Below are 17,558 nucleotides of genomic sequence, written 5' to 3' on the forward strand. Positions count from 1 at the left end.
AATGTACAAGTGCCTAGCAAGTGCAACCTGTCTGGGAGGACAGAAATCATGTGAATAATTAAAGTATAATGGCTGCTTTACTATCAGGAATTTCAGTCCTTTTACACATTTCCTTTCCTCATTATTTCTGACAGTCCTTCCCCATTGAGGGATATATGTAATTAAGAATGAATAATTATCATTGGTTGCCTTTTGCCACCTGATAAGTCAGCATCCCCCCTACCCCGGCCTTTGAAACCAAACTGAGACCCTGAGTAGTCATGCCGCCCTATATGGGAGGAGGGATTTATAAATGCCGTCCCCCCAAAGATGTTCCATCCTAACTCCCGGGACCTGTGGATATGATGAGATACCACTTCCTTGATTGTGTTATGCTGTAAGCACAATTGACCTTAAAATAAGATTATCCTGAACTACCTGGGTGAGCCCAATGTAATCACCTGAGCTCTTTGAAAAGCAGAGAGTTTTCTCTGTCTTGGGGCAGAAAGGAAGTAAAAAAGATTTGAGGCATAAGGGGGAATTGATGTGCTATTGCTGGCTTGAAAACAGAGGGGAAGGAGAAGGAACAGAGACAGCTGACGGCCAACAAGGTGACGGGGACCTCAGTCCTACAACCACAAGAAACCGAATTTAGCCAACAACCTCAATGAGTTTGGAAGTGGATTCTCCCCCCAGAGCCTCCAAAGAAGAGCTTTGTCTGGCCCAAACCTTAATTGTGGCCTTGTCAGACCTTAAGCAGAGAATTGTGAGATAACAAACAGGGGTTCTTTTAAGTTTGTGGTGATCTGTTACACAGTGAGAGCTAGCTGAAACAATGACAGAGATGCTGCTTTGCTTGGGTTGCCCATGCCCACTGGTCTCATGCTGAGGATCTGTCACCACTCCTGCCATGGTTGATCCCTGGTGCACTTGTTGCAGGAAGGGAAACCCCCTTCCAGGGCCTAAGAGTGGGCTCTTGTCTAACACTCAGAAATGAATTGTCCAAGGAGACACACGTGCTGACAAAGCAAGAGACGTTATTGGGAACGGGCGCCCGGGCAGAGAACAGCAGGGTAAGGGAACCCAGGAGGACTGCTCTGCCACGTGGCTCGCAGTCCCAGGTTTTATGGTGATGGGGTTTGTTTCCAGGTTGTCTCTGGCCAGTCACTCTGACTCAGGGTCCTTTCTGGTGGTGCACGCATCGCTCAGCCAAGATGGATTCCAGGGAGGAGGATTCTGGGAGGTTGGTAGGACGTATGGTCTGGCGTCTGCTCTCTCCTTTTGACCTTTCCTGAATTATTCTGGTTGGTGGTAGCTTGTTAGTTCTGAGTCCCTTACCAGGACCTCCTGTAGTAAGATAACTCATGCAGGTGGTTACTATGGTGCCTGGCCAGGGCAGGCGGTTTCGGCCAGTAGTTCCCCAACACAGCCAGATACCTTCCAGGTTCTTCACTGGCATTCCACTGGCCACTGGGGGATATACCACTGAATTCCCTGGTCATGCTCTTTGAAAGCATTACACCCAGGTATAGGAGAGACAAGATAGATTTTAGTATTGACCTAGGACTTAGATTTTCTAGAGAATGGGAGAAGGTATGAAGAACTGAAGATGCTCATCCCCACTATTCAAGAAAGAAAGGAAGGGGCTAAACAGGGGCTGATGGACTTAGAAAATGGAAGGATTCAGATCCTGGAGGAGGAGAGTGAGGAGGCACAGGAGTGGTGTGGGTGAACACGTGAGAGCTGGAAGGGCAGGAAAATGAAGTCAGAGGATTTGCAGGAAGGAACGTTTTCTAGGAAACACACAGAAACTGAATATGATCATTAGAAGCCCCTTTCAGGAACCCCACTGACTTGGCACAATAGGGGTCCCCCTTAGGGCCTCTCCCAGAACAATTCAAGCTCTCGTTGCTCCTGCCAGAGTCCCCCTTCCTGTCACCCACTTTATTAACTAAGTATCCCTCTCCCCTTTGCCAATAACTGTTGTTGGATGGGACTCTCACTTGCGGGGGCAGTCCGAGGACTATGCAGGAATGGAGGGTGATGCACAGAATCACTGGGCACTGGAGCAGAAGCATCCAGCCTGGCTTCCTCCCTCTCCACCCCATCCTGGAAGCAGAGCCAGAGACAAGGACTTGGTGCTAGAAAGTGACCCCAGAGAGCAGACCTTGGGACTTGGGAGAGTGAAGCAAGGAGGAAGAAAAATTGATAGAAGGGTGCATTTTAGAGGCCTCTGCTGTGGGCATTGGGGGCTTCATTCTGCTTCTAAGAATTATACATAATATTCCATGTGAACAGTGGTGGTGGCGGCGGGGCGGGGTGGGGGTGGGGTTGCTGAGCATTCATCTGCGGCTCCCATCCCCAGGAGTTGAGGGTTGCCCCAAGAGGCATTAACTACATTCCATCCTACACTTGTACTTCTAGCTGTGCTTATACGAAGGTCAAACGGGCACTCTGTGGTCAGAAAAGCCCTGGGGCAGAAAGCAAAAGAAGCTTGAAACTTCCCTGGTAGCACAGTGGTTAAGAATCTGCCTGTCAATGCAGGGGACACGGGTTCAATCCCTCTTCTGGGAAGATCCCACAGGCCAAGGAGCAGCTAAGCCCATGCGCCACTACTACTGAGCCTGCGCTCTAGAGCCTGCAAGCCACAACTACTGTGCCTGTGTGCTACAACTACTGAAGCCCATGAGCCTAGAGTCCGTGCTCCGCAATGAGAGAAGCCACTGCAATGAAAAGCCTGCACACCACAATGAAGAGTAGCCCCTGCTTGCACAACGAGAGAAAGCCCACGCACAGCAACAAAGACCCAACACACCCAAAATAAATAAAAGAAAATAAGTAAATTAAAAAGAAACAAAAATTCCTTTAAAAAAAAAGAAAGAGACGGACTTCCTAGGTGGCTCAGTGGTAAAGAATCCGCCTGCCAATGCAGGGGACACGGGATCGAGCCCTGCCCTGGGAAGATTCCACATGCCACGGAGCAACTAAGCCTGTGCACCACAACTAATGAGCCTGTGCTCTAGAGCCCGTGAGTCACAACTATTGAGCCCATGTGCCACAACTACTGAAGCCCATGCGCCTACGGCCCATGCTCCACAACAAGAGAAGCCACTACAATGAGGAGCCTGGGCACCACAATGAAGAGTAGCCTCTGCTCTCAGCAACTAGAGAAAGCCTGTGTGTAGCAACGAAGACCCAATGCAGCCAATAAGTTAAATTAATTAATTAATTAATTAAAATAAAAGAAAGAGGAAAGCAAAAGCAGTTTGAACAGAAGATACACAACGGCAAAGCAGAACATGAGAAGGAACGTCCAGCATCATTAGTCATTAGGGAAGGAAATCAAAACTGCAAGGAGACACCACTTCATACCTGCTGAATGGCTAGTAAAAAAAAAGACAGATAATAACAAATGTCAGAGAGGATGTAGAGAAATGAACTCTGGTACATTTCAGGGCAGATGCAGGGATGGGAGGGGGAAGATGTAAAATGGTGCAGCCACTTTGGGAAACAGTTTGAAAGTTTCTTAAAAAGTTAAACATAAACTTACCATATGACCTAGCAATTTCTACTCCCAGGTATGTACCCAAAAGAAATGAAAACGTGACCACACAAAGATTTGTATATGAATGTTTATAGCAGCTTTATTCATAATCGACCAAAATCAAGAAAGTAATCAAATGTCCATCAACTGGTGAATGAGTAGACAAAAAATGGTCAATCCACACAATGGATTGCTATTCAGTAACAAAAGGAAACAAGCTGCTGACACATTCTATCATATGGATGTATGAAAGGAAAATCAAAATGGAGTCAGTATTGCTAAGAGAGCTCTAGAAAATGGAGCCAGGGGAATTCCCTGGTTGTCCAGTAGTGAGGACTCCATGCTTTCACTACTGAGGGCGCAGGTTCAATCTCTGGTCCAGAAACTAAGATTCCACAAGCTGCGTCGTGCAGCCAAAAAAAAAAAAGAAAAAAGAAAAAAAAAATGGAACTGGGAGGCCATTAAGGAAGTGTGACTTATTTATGTCTCAGCCCAGATGGAATCTGATCTTTTGACCTGATGAAGTCACCCAGAATACCTGCCAGAAACTCAAGATACCTACCAGACCCTTACCCTAAAATTACTTGTGGTAATTTATTTACGTCTTGGACCTGTGGACAAAACAACGTTGCCTGCCATTTTAGTAAACAACAAATGTTGCCAGCCATCAAGCCATCAATAACTGTAGCCACACCCCAATGGTGCGCCCTCAGGGAACTTCAGGATGGAGAAAAAGAGGGTACTGGCCCTAGATAGTTAAAACACATAGCTAAGGAATAATTTCAATGAGCCAGGACTCTTGCATCTTCCCATACATAGAAAAGCACTAAAATCATTACCTTGAGATGTCTGTATTTTGTGATTAGCAGTAATCTTTTGATGTTTGACTACATTTTTTTTTTCCAGCAAAAACTCCTATACACCCTGGCTCCTCCATAACCTCTTCAGAACTGTTCCGCAGAGCTGAGAGGCTGTCTCCCGGGTCGTAGTCCTCAGGAAGGTCGCCAAAGAAAACACAACTTGCAATTTTTAGGTTGTGTGTTTTTCTTCCGTTGACAGACCTTCTCTAAAACAACTCCTGATCCCTTACAGAAAAATATTTTCTGACTCACATCAGAGTCGATCACAGTCCTCTCCAGGCAACCTTTAACAACCTGGTGGCTTTGTCTTTATAAGCCCCTGACTCTTTCTCTTCCTTGGAACACTCCTTCCAAGTTACCTGAATGTGTGTCTCCTGAATTGTCATTCTTAAGAATGACAAATAAACTTATTTGCAGCCTCCTGCATTATTTATTTTGGTTGACAGATGAATCTCGAAATCATCATGCTAATCCAAAGAAGCCAGACATTCACCTGCTATGTCCAGAAAAGGCAAGTCTACTGAGGTAGAAAGCAGTTTAGTGACTGCCTGGGGCCGGAGGTGGGAAGGACTGACCATACATGGGCTTGAAATGATGGAAATGTTCTGAAACTGGATTGTGGTGATGTTTGTGCAACTTTGTGTGTTTCCTATAAAAGTCACTGAAGTGTAAACTCAAAATGGGTGAATTTCATAGGATATAAATTATACCACAATAAAACTTTTTAAAAGGAGGAGAAGAAGACCTCAACATGAGATGAGTGTATCTTGCCTGGAAATGCCCACCACAGCCGCAGCTGATATCAGATGGGGCGAGGGATGTGACCTGGGGCCCTAGAGATGTCTTATATCAGAGATCTTCAGATTTTACATCCAAACTGCTGCAGATGAGGAATCTGAGGCTCAGACATGGGAAGTGACTTGCCCAAATTCACTAGCATAAGGGGTTCACAGAGGTTCCCCAGGTGACAGTCCTTGTGCTGGTCCAGGCCAGGGCTCAGAACCCCCCTTCCCTTCCCCTCTGGGCCCAGGGATGCAGACTCTGCACACAGGCTTGCTGCCAGTGTCACTTTATTTGGGTTATGCTACTACCAGGATGTGGAGGGGATGGGTGGGCATGGGAGGAGGGGTCAGTGCTGCTGAGCCCAGTGACCACGTGAGGGGCAGTGGGGCCGCATCCAGCAGAGCCATCAGCGCTTTGAGAAATCACCTCCTGGAGGACAAATGAATGGGTAGATGGTCTATCAAAAAGGGTAGAGTGATCAGGCCCGGAAGGGATGCAGCTGGAGAGAGGGTGCCGGAGCAAACTGGTGGAAGAGGAAGGAAGAGCCGACAGGAGGAAGCCCACAGTAAAGGTGAGCTCGTGCCCTGCGCTTCACCAGGCGTCATCAGCGCCCTTCCAGCCCTCTCTCTCTCACCTGCCACACAGTGTAGCCTCTGGTTATCATACCCCAGGCATTTAACAAGAACCAGGCGCTGCACGCGCAGGCTCTCACCAACTCCTCCCAACTAGCCTGTGCAGGTTGTCAACACGGCTGTAAAGATGAGGTCATGAAGGCTCAGCAAGGAAGGAAAGAGGTGACCTGGGATTTGAACCAAGTATGCCTGACCCCAAACACCCAGGCTTACATACGATTGGAGAAGAAATCAACAGGAATGCTAAGAAAGGGAATGGAATGGAGCAGAAGGACTCAAAGAAGAAGAATCCGGCGAGGGGCTATTGGGTAATGCCTGCCCCAGCCCACTCCAGGCCCAGGTAACCCCTGCCCTCCTGCCACCTCCCCAGACCCGGCCGGGACCCGCCCCATCCAGGGCCCCGCCCCTACTGAGACCCGGCCACGCCCCCCGCCACGCCCCATTCCAGACTCCGCCCCTACCGGGACCTGGCCCCGCCCCCGCGGTCCTGCCCACACCCACCCTGGCAGGCGCTGCACTGGCAGCTGTGGATGACCGGCAGCACCACCAGCTCTGTGTGGCCGCCGGGGCAGCGCAGGTTCAGGATCCGCACCGGGTTCTCGGGGTCCAGGCGGTAGCTACAGCAGTCGCACTGGCTCTGCAGGTATGGTTCCTGGGCGAGAGGGGGTGGCTGAGCTGGGGAGGGGGGGCCAAACGGAATTTGCCCAAGCCACCTGCCTTCCCTCTCTTGGCCTTTCCTATCCAAGAAAAGCCGGGCGGTGGGAGGGCTGGATCCCAAGATCTCAGATCCCAGATCTCCTGCCAAGCAGGCAGGTGGCCTGACGCAGGGCCGGGAGCCGAATGAGGCTGCACTCGAGCTGGACCCTGGAGCCACAGCTTTCCAGGCTCAGGGCTGGGGGAGTCAGGCTGGGCACAGGGCCCCTGGGAAGGTCCGCACCAGGGGCAGAGCTGGGCCTTCTGGGTCCAAAGAGAGCGAGCGCGGAGCGAGCTCTGTGGTCAGTCTTTGGGGAAACGTCTGGGACAAGGCTACGTGTGAAACGTCTGTCCCTCGAGCCTTCGCTCACTGTATGATGTCTTAACTTAGCTTCTCCGTTCCTTTCTTTGTTGTCCTGGCTTGCTCGCCTAGAGGGGCCCCGTGGGCGGAGGGGCAAGCGCCCGGAGCTGTGTGGGGCACAGCAGGGAGAAGCAGGACCAGAGCCCCCCTTCCCCTGGGGAGAGGCGGAGGCAGGCAGCAGGCTGCAGAGCCCAAGCCCCCCTGAGGTCACCAGGCCAAGTGGCAGGTGTGCCACCACCTTTGTGAAAAGCCACCCCTGGCTCTGATCAGCTGTATGCCCATGAGATGGACTTTGTCCCTCATGTCCCCTGGGCTTTGCCTGGGTTCTAGGCTCACAGCCACAGGCCCTTGGGGACGGCTGGTTGACCTCACCGCCCTGGGCCCACAGGCCCCCTGCTAACCTCAGGGAGGACGTCGGTGCTGGACGGGCAGTGTCCACGGCAGTAGCTCACTTCCACCTGGTCCAGGTAGCAGGGGCCCTTGGTGAGGTTGCGAAGTTCAGTGAGGTGCCGGCAGGAGGCGGGCTGCTCCTCTGTGGGGAGGGGCAGGTGAGTGGCAGGAGGTGGGGGCAGGGCAGGGAGAAGGCTGTGATGACGGGACTCTCTGAGGGCAACCGAGTGTGGACCGTAAGTGGACCTGAGCAGAGCAGGCCGAGGTGGGGGGGGCCAGGCGTTGCGATGCAGCCCTGGGGGTCTTCACTCTGCTAATCCCTGTGGTGGGCAGGATTGGGGAAGGCCAGCCTCCCCGGGGCAGGCGTGGGGGTGGTTTGGGAGAAGGGTCCAGAGCAGGGTGAGGCATGGCAGGAGGGGCCCAGGTGCCCTGCCTACCTGGAGTCTTCTCACGGCAAGTGGGACAGCAGCTCCCTGGCTCCTGCACGGCCACCTCGCCCTGCAGAGGGAGTGGCCCCCAGTCCACTCAGGAGGAGGGCCCGATGCCCCCACACTGCCTGCTTGAGGCCCTGAGACCAGCGTCTGGGGAGGGACCCGGGAAGGAGCCCGGGGAGCCCTCTGAGAGGGCGGCAGGGCTACAGGTGGGTACCTGGGCACAGGTGAGCAGGGGGCAGTGCTGGGTGCAGACACTCCTCCCACTGACGCAGCGGCAGCTCTCACAGGCCTCCTGCCACTCGGATCCAGGCTGGGGAGAGTGGGGAGAGCCTCCTCTCCATCCCTCCCCTTGCAGACTTTTCTGTTATCCCACCCCAATCCTGAGCCCAGCCTGGGGGCCTGGCCAGGGCAGTGGCCTGAGACTGGCGTCGGCAACAAGAGTTTCGGGAGGGAGGTGGGCCACTGGGGGCCAGAGACCAGAGACTGTCCCAGTGTGATGGCCCATGGTCAAGCTGCCTGCTGCGGCGTGCCTGGGTATAGGGGGAGGAGCCAGTGGGGGTAAAAGGACAAATCGGTGGGCCAGAGGCCTGGGTCAAGAAGAGCTAGGTGGCACGGAGGGCTGCGGTGTCTCACCAGGTGGGGATGCCCGTGGTGCCAGCACTCGCAGCGGTCTTCGGGCACGCAGGGGCCCTCCAGGCTGCGGAAGTACCCGCGCCGGCACACACAGCCCGGGGCCTGCCCCGCACTGCAGTTGCCCTGAGTCTCCGTGGCGTTGGGCTCCCGGCACGTCTGCTCACAGGGGCCCAGCTCCCCGGGGGCCACCTGCTGCCATATTTCTCCGGGGGGGCACTCTGCCAGGGAAGACCACCCATCCCACCACTCGGGTCAGCCCTGGGTCCAGCCTCGATTCTCCCCGCCCCCACACCGGGGACCCCTGGGTCGCTTCTCCTGCCCCCAGCGCTGCCCACTCAGCTTCAGCAGCCTCCAGTCTTCTGGGTCTCCACACACACCTCTGCTCTTATCCACCCTCCCAGATACTAGTGGGGCCCAGCTTGGTAGCTGGAAATAGCACTGCCTAGGACAGGCAGGGCCCCCTCCCCTTATCAGGGCCCCGGCTTTGGCTTTGGAGGGACCAGCAGGGACCCGGGCAGCCCACATCTCACCCTGACAGTCAGCGAGGGAGCAGTTGAAGGCTCCACCTCGGCAGACACTGGGAAGACAGATGCTCTTGTTCAGACGCCTGCCATGCCCTCCTCCCCACCCCCCTTCTCAGCAACCCCTCCCTCCACGCCCTCCCCACCCACGCTCTCAGCCCTCACCAGCGGGTGCAGTTCTGGGTGAGCAGAGTCCCTGGCGGCAACTCCCGGGCCTGCTCTTCAAGAGTCAAGGTGAGGCCCCAGGGCAGAGAGAGCTGGCTGCAGGGGCACTCGGCGGGGGGCACACACAGGCCCTTGTGCAGCAGCTGGGGCGGGGCAGGCTCTGGTTACACCTGGATCATCTCCCCCTCCCCCCACCTGCCTGCTCCCCAGCGAGAGCGTCAGAGCCCGGCGCCCGCACCCACCTGCCCTCGAGGGCAGTCACAGCCAAGCTGGCAGGGTTCCTGCGTGCAGACGGTGCCAGGCTGCAGATGCGAGCAGAAGCGCGGGCATGAGGTCGCGCAGGCGCTGAGCACCTGGCCAGGCAGGCACTCTGCAGAGGGGAGCGCGGAGAGTGAGGTGGAGTCCCAGGGAGGGGGCTGCCTCGGGACCCGCCACCCGCCTTGGCGATGAGCAGCCGGGATGGGCCCTGGGCTGGGCAGCACTGGAGGGTGCTCACCAGGGCAGGGCTGCAGGTTACACGCCTGCCGTTGCTCCGTGTCCTGGGCCTGGCACGGTGCCCCACCAGCACCCTCCTCGCAGCTCCGATGTCGCTCGGTGGTGCCTCCACCACAGGGGGCAGAGCAGCTGCTCCAGGCGGACCAGGGTCCAAGGGCTGGACACTCACGGGGGGGGCACATTAGGGACCCGTTGACACAGGTGCTGTGGGCAGGGGTGTGCAGAAAGGGCGCAGACCCTTGAGCGTCATGGTGAACAGAGCCTTCGCTCCCCAGCAAGGCCCAGAACCCTGACCTGGCCCAAGCCTCCCACCCGAAGCTCCCCAGCCCCTTGCTTGGAGGCCGGAGGGCAGCCATACCAGTTTCTGCAGTCCAGCTGCACCGCCTCAGCCGGGGCCAGCACCCACGAGGCATTGGGGCTGGGGAGGCCACAGCGGCAAGAAGACATTGGCACACAGCGCCCGTCCTGTACCAGCTGGCCAGGGGGACAGCGACAGCCTGGGGGAGGGGGCAGGGAGGACAAGCAGGATTCAGGGCTGGGACAGGTGCACACAACGATCCATCTACGAGCCAGATGGAGCCCAAAGCCTCAGGCAGCCCCGGAGCACCTTCCTCCCGCCCTCCCTCACGTGACCTGGTCTCCACAGGCTCTCTCACGGCCGAGCCCAGGCAGGGGTCTCTCTAGCCTGCCCTGTGCATGGGCACCACCCTGGGAGTCCCTGAGAGGCCGCCTGAGAGCATCCTCAGGACGCAGCCCGTCTTGACTAAGGCTCAGTCAGGCAGGACCCCCAGCCGGTTGCTGAAAGTGACCCAGGGATCCACTCTGCTGCCTATAACACATGACCCAGCTGTCCGCCCGCCCAGGTCACAAGCTCTCCAGGAGCGGAGGCAGCGAAGCCGGCACGGGCTTCCCTGGAGTTCCCAGGACGGGCGGCGGACGTGGCCTGGCCACCTGGGCGGCACGGTCCCTGCAGACACTGCACGCGGTCCCAGAGGTCAGCACAGCTTCTCGGGCACTGGTTGGCACAGTCAAGGGTAGGCACAGTGTCCCGGTCCTCGCAGCTCTCTCCTGCAGACCAGAAGGTAAGAGTCTGTACTGGGACGATCCTGAGTCCCAAGCCTTTCACCGTGCGCCCCTCAGCATGCCCCCAGGTGCCACATCTCCGGCCCCTCCTCCAGTGCTGGAGCCGGTACCTGGGCACGGCCCCATGTTGCAGCTCTCCGTCTGAGCCCATGGCCCCCGGCAGCCTCCTCCAGGGGGGCGCCCAGCCTCTCTCCAGCGCAGCCGGAACCCCCCACTGCAGGGCACCTGGCAGTGGCTCCAGGCCCCCCAAGGACTCCACTGGCATAAATCTGAGGAGAGAAAACGGAAGGAAGTTCGCAGGCCCACCTTCTGCCTTCAGCTGCAGCCCCGCGGACACTCCGGCGCACCCTGAGCCCCTTCCTCCTCTTCCAGCTGCTGCCCCCGCCCCGCAGCCCCGCACCGCCAGCCTCGAATCCAGGAGACCCTGGAAACTAAGCAGGAGGGTGAGGGGGCCCGTTCACGGCAGGCACACTGACATGAACAACGCGGCCCCGCCGTACCTGGCCAGGCCCTGCCCCCCCGCAACCCAGGTCCCTCCCACTGTGGCCTCCGCATCTCCCCGCCACCTTGGCAGGCTCCAGGGTCTGGGCAGAGGCGCTGCTGGCTGAGCGGCACAGTGCAGAGGTCTGGGTCCCCGGCCCACGGCCTCCCTGTCTCAGGGTCCAAACACAGGCGGTGGCGGTGCTGCTCGGAAGCCAGCGTAGGGGCTGAGGTGGGGGAGGGGACGGCTGGGTCCTGGGACCAGCGGTCCTCGAGGGCGGCCCTGGAGGCAGGGGCCAGCATGCTGGGGGACAGGCAGGGCCCACAGGGTGACCACTCGGACCAGCCGCTCAGAGGCAGAAGACCTAGGAAGGGTAGCATGTGAGCATCCTTTCCAGGGACCCTCCCCCAGACCCAGAGACCACAGGGGATAGGGAGGGAGGGGCTCAGGTTGTGACCAGGAAGGTGCAGAAACAGGAGAGGCTGAGAGAGGTGTAGCGGGGCCGGGGTAGGGTGACTAACCGTCCTGGTTTGTCTGGGACTATCCCGGAAACTCACCCCCCACCCCCGTCCTGGGCAAACGGGGACAGTTGGTCCCCTTGGTCCAGTGTTACCTTGACAGCCCTGGCTGGTGCACTGCAGCTCCCCGCGCTGGCATTCACTGTGGGAGGGGGTGGTCAGGGCGGGCTCTGGGAGGCAGGACCCAGCCCAGAGTGGTGGGCGATGGGAGGCTCATGTAGGGGTAACTGGGCTCTGGGCTCAACTGGAGCAGGAGGAGGCTGGGACTGGGCACATGGGGCTGAGCTTGGCCTTCTCTGCAGGGATCAGCCTGCCCTGGGGAACCCTTCACCCTCCCTGCTCCACTCTCTGGCCCCAGCCCTCTGGTGCCACCTTCCCCACCCCCAACACTCACCACTCTTTGCAGCCCAGCAGCAGGCGGTCCCTGGGAGCCAGGGTCATCCCAGCTCCTTCTCCTGCGATGTGCTGGCAGTTACACTGCTCTGGGGGAACGCAGCCTCCGGCCTGCTCCAGCAGCCCCTGTGCAGAAGGGGACACAGGGACAGGGCTGTGTGGCAATCATTTCGTCACCCTAATGCCAACACCATGTCTGGACCACAGCAGGTGCATGTTGTCGAGCCAAGGGACGGGCGAACGACCATAGGGCAGAATGTGAAGAGCTGTCCAGAGGAGAGGTTTGGAGGAGAGGGGTCTCCTTGGATGTTGTGGAGGGGAGGTGGTATGGGAGGGTGGACATGGGACCCCTCCCCCTGGGGAGTCTCCCCTAGCCCCAAGCCTCACCTCGGGGCAGTAGCAGCCTGGCTGGCAGGGTGGCACGTCCTGGCAGAGCTCACGACTCAGGTGTGTGGTACAGAGCCCAGCACAGGGGGAGCCGCAGGCCTGGAACTCAAAAGGAGGTGTGCAGCTGTCCTCTGCGGGGAGAGGCAGGCAGGCTGGTGGGGGGCGGCCCAGAGACCCCCTCCGCTCCCCAAGCCCAGAGTGCACAGTGCATGGTCCCATCACGTCCCCTTGAGGTCACCCGGTAAGAGTGCAAGACTGCCCCCCGGCTGCATGTAAGGACAGACCAGTGTCGGCCCATCCAGCACCCGCTCAGCCCCTGTGGGTGCCTCCAGGGACAGGTGAGGCTGCTTTGGGCCTTGGAGAGCCAGGAAGCTGCGTGGAGTTTGGGGCCTGGCACTGGCAGGTGCTCCAGGGATTGGCAGATGGGAGGCAGAGGGGCAGAGACAGAGGGCAGCTAGAGCTGGAAGGGGGCAAGACCCACTGTGCCTGCGGGCAGCTACAAGCGGACACAAAGCCACAGGTGGGCCTGAGGCTGCAAAGTAAGACAACCCCGGTGCAGGCTCGGGGGCGGGGGCGGGGGCGGGGAGGAGCAGCTGTGAGGAGAGAGACCCCTGAAGGCGGCTGTTGAGTAACTGACTACTCTGAGCTCCTGGGGACCCTGGGCATCACTCGAAGAGGAGCTGGGGGGCCCGGTGGGGACCCGGGGAGACCCCTGCCAGCATTCAGCGCCCTGGCTTCTTGCTCCTGGGTCCTCACCAGAGCAGTTGCCGAGGAGGCAAGGCCGGAAGTGGCCGTCCAGTCGTGTGCAGGGGGGCCCCTCCCCGGCCCCGCCGGGCGCTGGGCCCTGGTGCCGGTAGCGCTGCTGGACCAGCACCTGGCATGAGCATCGCGTCCAGCTGCTCCAGCTGCTCCACACACATTCCTCTAGGGACCAAGTTGGGGTGGGAGGGTCAGCCAGGGGTCTCTCTGGGCTCCCCGGCCTCTCTCCTACCTGCCCTCCCCTCTCATCCCAGCTCCAGCCAACACCCTGAACAGGAAAAGGGCAAAAGGAAGCCAAGAATTCCAGAAGGTCCCAGCTGGCTGGCTTCCCTGTCACCCAGCAGTGAGGGTCACATCTCAAAGGGCTCTAAAGGATTGCTGGTGGAAAGAGGAAAAGAACTAAAAAGCATGTTGGGAGGGGATGGATACAGTACAGGTATATTTGGGAGAGCGAATCTGGAAGCTGGGACACGTATTCCCCGAATCTTCCCTAGGTAGGAAACAGGGGTGGGGGCTTCACTGCCGGCGCAGACTCACCCGGGCAGGTCCCCGAGTAGCAGGCCCGGGTGTCCAGGTGGAGGAAGCTACCATTGCAGGTGGGCTCAGCCTCGGCCAGCGGGCAGGGGCAGGGCCCAGAGCGGGAGGCCAGGCCTGGGCCACAGCTGCGGGAGCAGGGCCCCCATGGGCCCCAGGAGCAGGCATCCAGCGGCCCCGGGCAAGGCTGCTGCCCACAATGCTGGGTCTGGGTGTCGGGGCCCAGGCAGGGCGGCCCCCCCTGGTGAGGGGCCGAGGCCATGCAGACCCGGGTGCGGACCTGGTTTCCGCCGCCGCAGGAGACAGGGCAGTCGGACCAGGGGGACCACCGCGTCCAGGCCCCGGGCGCTGTGGGAGGGCACAGGGGAGGTTAGAGGAGTCAGAGGAGCAAAGGGGCAGAGGGTGGGGCGGGACCTTCACGGCACAGGGGCTGGCAGTTGGAAATACGGGCAGGAGGGAAATACGGACACAGACCGAGAGGACGGAAAGCATGAGGCTAGTAAGGGTGGGGTGGCGGCGGGGGGGGATGAAACCCCAGACCTGCACACTTGGTGTCTTCACATATGACGCCCTCCGGGGTGCAGGAGCTGAGGGAGGAACCCAGACTCAGGGACACTGCTGCCCAGCAGGACAGTACCAGCCACCCTGCCCTGCCCCGGGCTTACCACTGCTGGCACTCGCCCTGCGGCCAGCTGTCCCCCAGGGGGCGGGGGCGGCCACCGTGCAGGCACAGGGGTGGGCACGGGGGCTGAGGGCAGGGCTGGCTCTGGGACTGCTCTTCCCGACACTCTGGAGCCCACGAGCCTGACGTGGAAGACCTGGGGGAGGCCCGGGGCAGAGAAGGTGAGAGATGGCCCCGGGCCCTTCATCACTCCTCCGGCTCCTGGTGCGACCCTCGACAGGAAAACCCAGGGTCCCAGGGCGGAGGTGGCTAAGGAGAGGCAAGGATGACCAGGGATACAAGCTGAAGCCAGGACACGGGGTGGGCGCAAAGTCACCGGCGGGGGCAGGATCCAGGAACTCTGGCAGAGGGGGACCGCGTCCAGGCAGCGGGGAGACCGGGCGGGGAGAGGCGCCGCTAGCCTGGCGCAGCCCCGTACCGGAAGCGGCTCTGCTGCCCGGCGGGCCCGCAGGAGCGGCTGCAGGGACTCCAGGCTGACCAGCGGCTCCAGGCGCAGAAGGCGGGAGGCGGGCAGGGCTGGGCCGTGCAGGAGAGCCGCCCCGCCCGGCATGTGCAGTTGTTGCAGGCCTCCTGGTGCTGGCTCCCCGGGGCCCAGCTGTGGCCCTGGGCATCGGTGCACTCACAGTGTCCAATGGGCACGCAGCCGCCGTCCTGCTCCAGAGAGCCTGCAGGGAGGCGGCCCTCCAGAGCTGGTGCCCGCACCCTGGACCCCCCCACTTTCCCTCTGAGCCTCCCTGCCGTGCCCAGAGGGCCTTGGCAGCACTTACCCTCAGAGCAGCGGCAGCCCCGCTCGCAGACTTGGTCATCCTGACACATGATCCCCTCCTGGAGGTCTGAGCAGTGGTGGGGACAGCGGTTGGCACAGCTGACGACCTCCATGCCTGCTGGACAGCCCTCCTCTGGGCAGATGGGAAGGAGCAGAGTCAGGAGGGTCCTGAGCCCTGGGCCTCAGAAACCCTCCACCTGCCCAATCAGGGCCACCCTTACTTCTGTGAAGCTGTGTGACATGTCCTTCCCCCAGGCTGGTGCCCATGGAAACGTGGGGCTCTGGGGAGACCCTGGGATTGGGACATTCTGAGTGATAGACAATTCCTCTCACCTGTGAGTTCCCAGCACCTAGCCTGCACCCAATAAATGTTTGTCGAGCTGGACTGAATGTGTGCATCTAAAAAGCCAACATTCTCACCTGTGTGGCTCCTTTGTGTTTGTCTGGGGAAGGATGGAAGGGAATGTCAGTGTGGGCGGTTGTCCTAACAGAGGTGGTGGGCCCTAAAGTAACCAGGGTCCATGGGGTCCAGGAGCTTGCTTTTTTTTTTTTTTCTTTTCTTTTTTTTTTTTGGCCTGCGATGTGTGGCACACAGGACGTTAGTTCCCTGACCAGGGATCGACCCTGTGCCCCCTGCCATGGAAGCGTGGCGTCTTAGCCACTGGACAACCCGTGAGTTTGGGAGGACCAATTGCAGAAGGAGCTGAAGCTTGGGGTGGGGGGCAGGGATCACAGCCTGCCTGGCTCAGTCCACATCCCAGGCTCCAGGTGCACTCATGACTGTCATCCTCAACTCCCCAAAAATCTTGACGGTGGTTCCAGGAACCGGAGGTCGGGGCACAGCTGAGAGAATGACTCCTAGTCCCGGGTCGGGGTGGGCAGTGGGCAGGCCTGCAGCATTTCCCTGCCACCGGGAGTCCTTACCCTGTGCCCAGACCCGACCATCCGTCCCTCTGGGGCTCAGTTTTCTTAACTGGCCAGTGAGGTAATAGCCTGTCCCCTGGTGATGTGGGGGATGAAATTAGAGGTGGGGGTGGGGAGAGCTTCACAGAGAGCAAGGGCAGTGCTGTCACCACCGCCATACCACAGGGCATGGGATTGCAGAGCCGTGCGTGGTGCCTCTCCCCGACACAGGGGGCACCCCCGTTCTTGGGTGGGGGGCTCGAGCAGCTGCGGCTCCTCAGGGACCGGCCCCCTCCACAGCTCCGGTCACACCAGGACCAGGGGCTCCAGCGTGACCAGGCTCCGGGTACTGCAAGGGGAAGAGAAGGGCCGCGCAAGGGGTCTGACTCAGGCCCCCCACACGTCCCACGAGCCTGGGGCAGGGTCTTGTGCTAGAGATGGAAGTGCCCAGGGGGCATGGATGCCAAGGAAGGGCGAGCCCTGGTCCTCACCAGCCCGCCTCACCTGGGCAAGCTCGCAGGTTGCAGAAGCGGTGCTCCTGGTAGGCCGTAAGGATGTCGGGACACCAGCGCCCGCCAGGCCCTGGGGGATGGTAGGCCCGCAGGCGGCGCTGCTGGCCCACCCCGCAGCTGCGGGAGCAAGGTTCCCACGGGGCCCACGCGGTCCAGGAGCAGTTCCCGGCCACGCAGCCAGGGCCAGGGCACAGGGGCAGCTCTGCAGGACAGGACGAACCTGAGCTGGGGCCTGGCTCTCCTCCCCCTGCCCCAGCTCAAGAGCCAACCTCCTCCGTCAAGGCCGGCTATGCCCCCATCCTGCCCTCTGGGTCCCCCTTTCCGATCTGATCCTGACTGTGTGTGGCTTTGGCACCTGGGCCTCAGTCCCCCCTCTCTCAGCAGGGACAGTAGTCCCAGGCGCCTAGGGCGGCTGAGGGATTTGGATGGGCCCTTGGGGGGAGCGTTTGGTACACATGAGTGAGGGTTTGCTGGACGTTGGCAGGGCTCCCCAACAGCTGTTGGGGTTGACAAAGAAGGCCCAGGGTCCGGGGTCACACGTCAGGTTGAGATCTCCAGATCTGCTTGAGGGATATTAGATGCAGGGTCGGGGTTGGACGCTGGCGGGGGTTAGGATGAGTGGTTAGGGGAGGCGGTGAGGATCCGGACCCGGGGAGGGGTCCGAGGTCAGGACTGGAAGGCGCACCTGTGCAGGAGGGCAGGTTGCAGGGCCGCTCCTGGGAAGCAGCCCCCCCGGTGCAGTTCGCCAGGCAGAGGCGGGTGCGGCTGCGCCAAGCAGGGTGGGCGGGGTCTGTGCAGCTGCCGGAGCAGGGGGACCATGGGGACCACGGGCCCCAGCCGCCTTGTGGGGAGAGGAGCCTCCTGATGAGTCAGCCCTGGGCTCCTGGCCTCCTAGAAGCAGGGCTGGGGAGGGAGGAGGCCCAGGGCTTGCTCTTCCCAGAGGGAGGGGTGCAGGGAATCTGGGGTCAGAGCCCGAGGACTCTGGGATACCTGGAAGGCCTGTCACTGGCTCCATCGTGGACCCTGCAGCGCCTGTGCCAAAGGAAAACC

The 17,558-nt window shown here is 59.7% G+C and overlaps 1 protein-coding gene across 1 annotated transcript in view; it reads right to left on the minus strand.

Moving 5' to 3' along the window:
* Positions 1-5,400: 5,400 nt before the first annotated feature.
* LOC130851203 (SCO-spondin-like) overlaps positions 5,401-17,558 on the minus strand; it is a 48,561-nt gene continuing 36,403 nt past the window's right edge. The window contains exons 74-100 of the mRNA XM_057731169.1: positions 17,499-17,540; positions 17,194-17,349; positions 16,501-16,710; positions 16,178-16,345; positions 15,095-15,226; positions 14,746-14,992; positions 14,311-14,463; positions 14,186-14,232; positions 13,649-13,993; positions 13,109-13,276; positions 12,353-12,483; positions 11,967-12,091; positions 11,668-11,714; positions 11,140-11,418; positions 10,684-10,842; positions 10,442-10,558; positions 9,849-9,987; positions 9,492-9,694; positions 9,238-9,365; positions 8,996-9,138; positions 8,840-8,886; positions 8,310-8,527; positions 7,891-7,986; positions 7,680-7,740; positions 7,254-7,384; positions 6,300-6,450; positions 5,401-5,595 (exon numbers count right to left, since the gene is read on the minus strand). Of these exons, the coding sequence (XP_057587152.1) occupies positions 5,573-5,595; positions 6,300-6,450; positions 7,254-7,384; positions 7,680-7,740; positions 7,891-7,986; positions 8,310-8,527; positions 8,840-8,886; positions 8,996-9,138; positions 9,238-9,365; positions 9,492-9,694; positions 9,849-9,987; positions 10,442-10,558; positions 10,684-10,842; positions 11,140-11,418; positions 11,668-11,714; positions 11,967-12,091; positions 12,353-12,483; positions 13,109-13,276; positions 13,649-13,993; positions 14,186-14,232; positions 14,311-14,463; positions 14,746-14,992; positions 15,095-15,226; positions 16,178-16,345; positions 16,501-16,710; positions 17,194-17,349; positions 17,499-17,540 (3,866 nt within the window). The 3' untranslated portion in view covers positions 5,401-5,572. The remainder of the gene's footprint in view (positions 5,596-6,299; positions 6,451-7,253; positions 7,385-7,679; positions 7,741-7,890; positions 7,987-8,309; positions 8,528-8,839; positions 8,887-8,995; positions 9,139-9,237; positions 9,366-9,491; positions 9,695-9,848; positions 9,988-10,441; positions 10,559-10,683; positions 10,843-11,139; positions 11,419-11,667; positions 11,715-11,966; positions 12,092-12,352; positions 12,484-13,108; positions 13,277-13,648; positions 13,994-14,185; positions 14,233-14,310; positions 14,464-14,745; positions 14,993-15,094; positions 15,227-16,177; positions 16,346-16,500; positions 16,711-17,193; positions 17,350-17,498; positions 17,541-17,558) is intronic.

This window comes from Hippopotamus amphibius, chromosome 4 (genome assembly GCF_030028045.1).
Source record: "Hippopotamus amphibius kiboko isolate mHipAmp2 chromosome 4, mHipAmp2.hap2, whole genome shotgun sequence".
Taxonomy (NCBI): Eukaryota; Metazoa; Chordata; class Mammalia; order Artiodactyla; family Hippopotamidae; genus Hippopotamus; species Hippopotamus amphibius.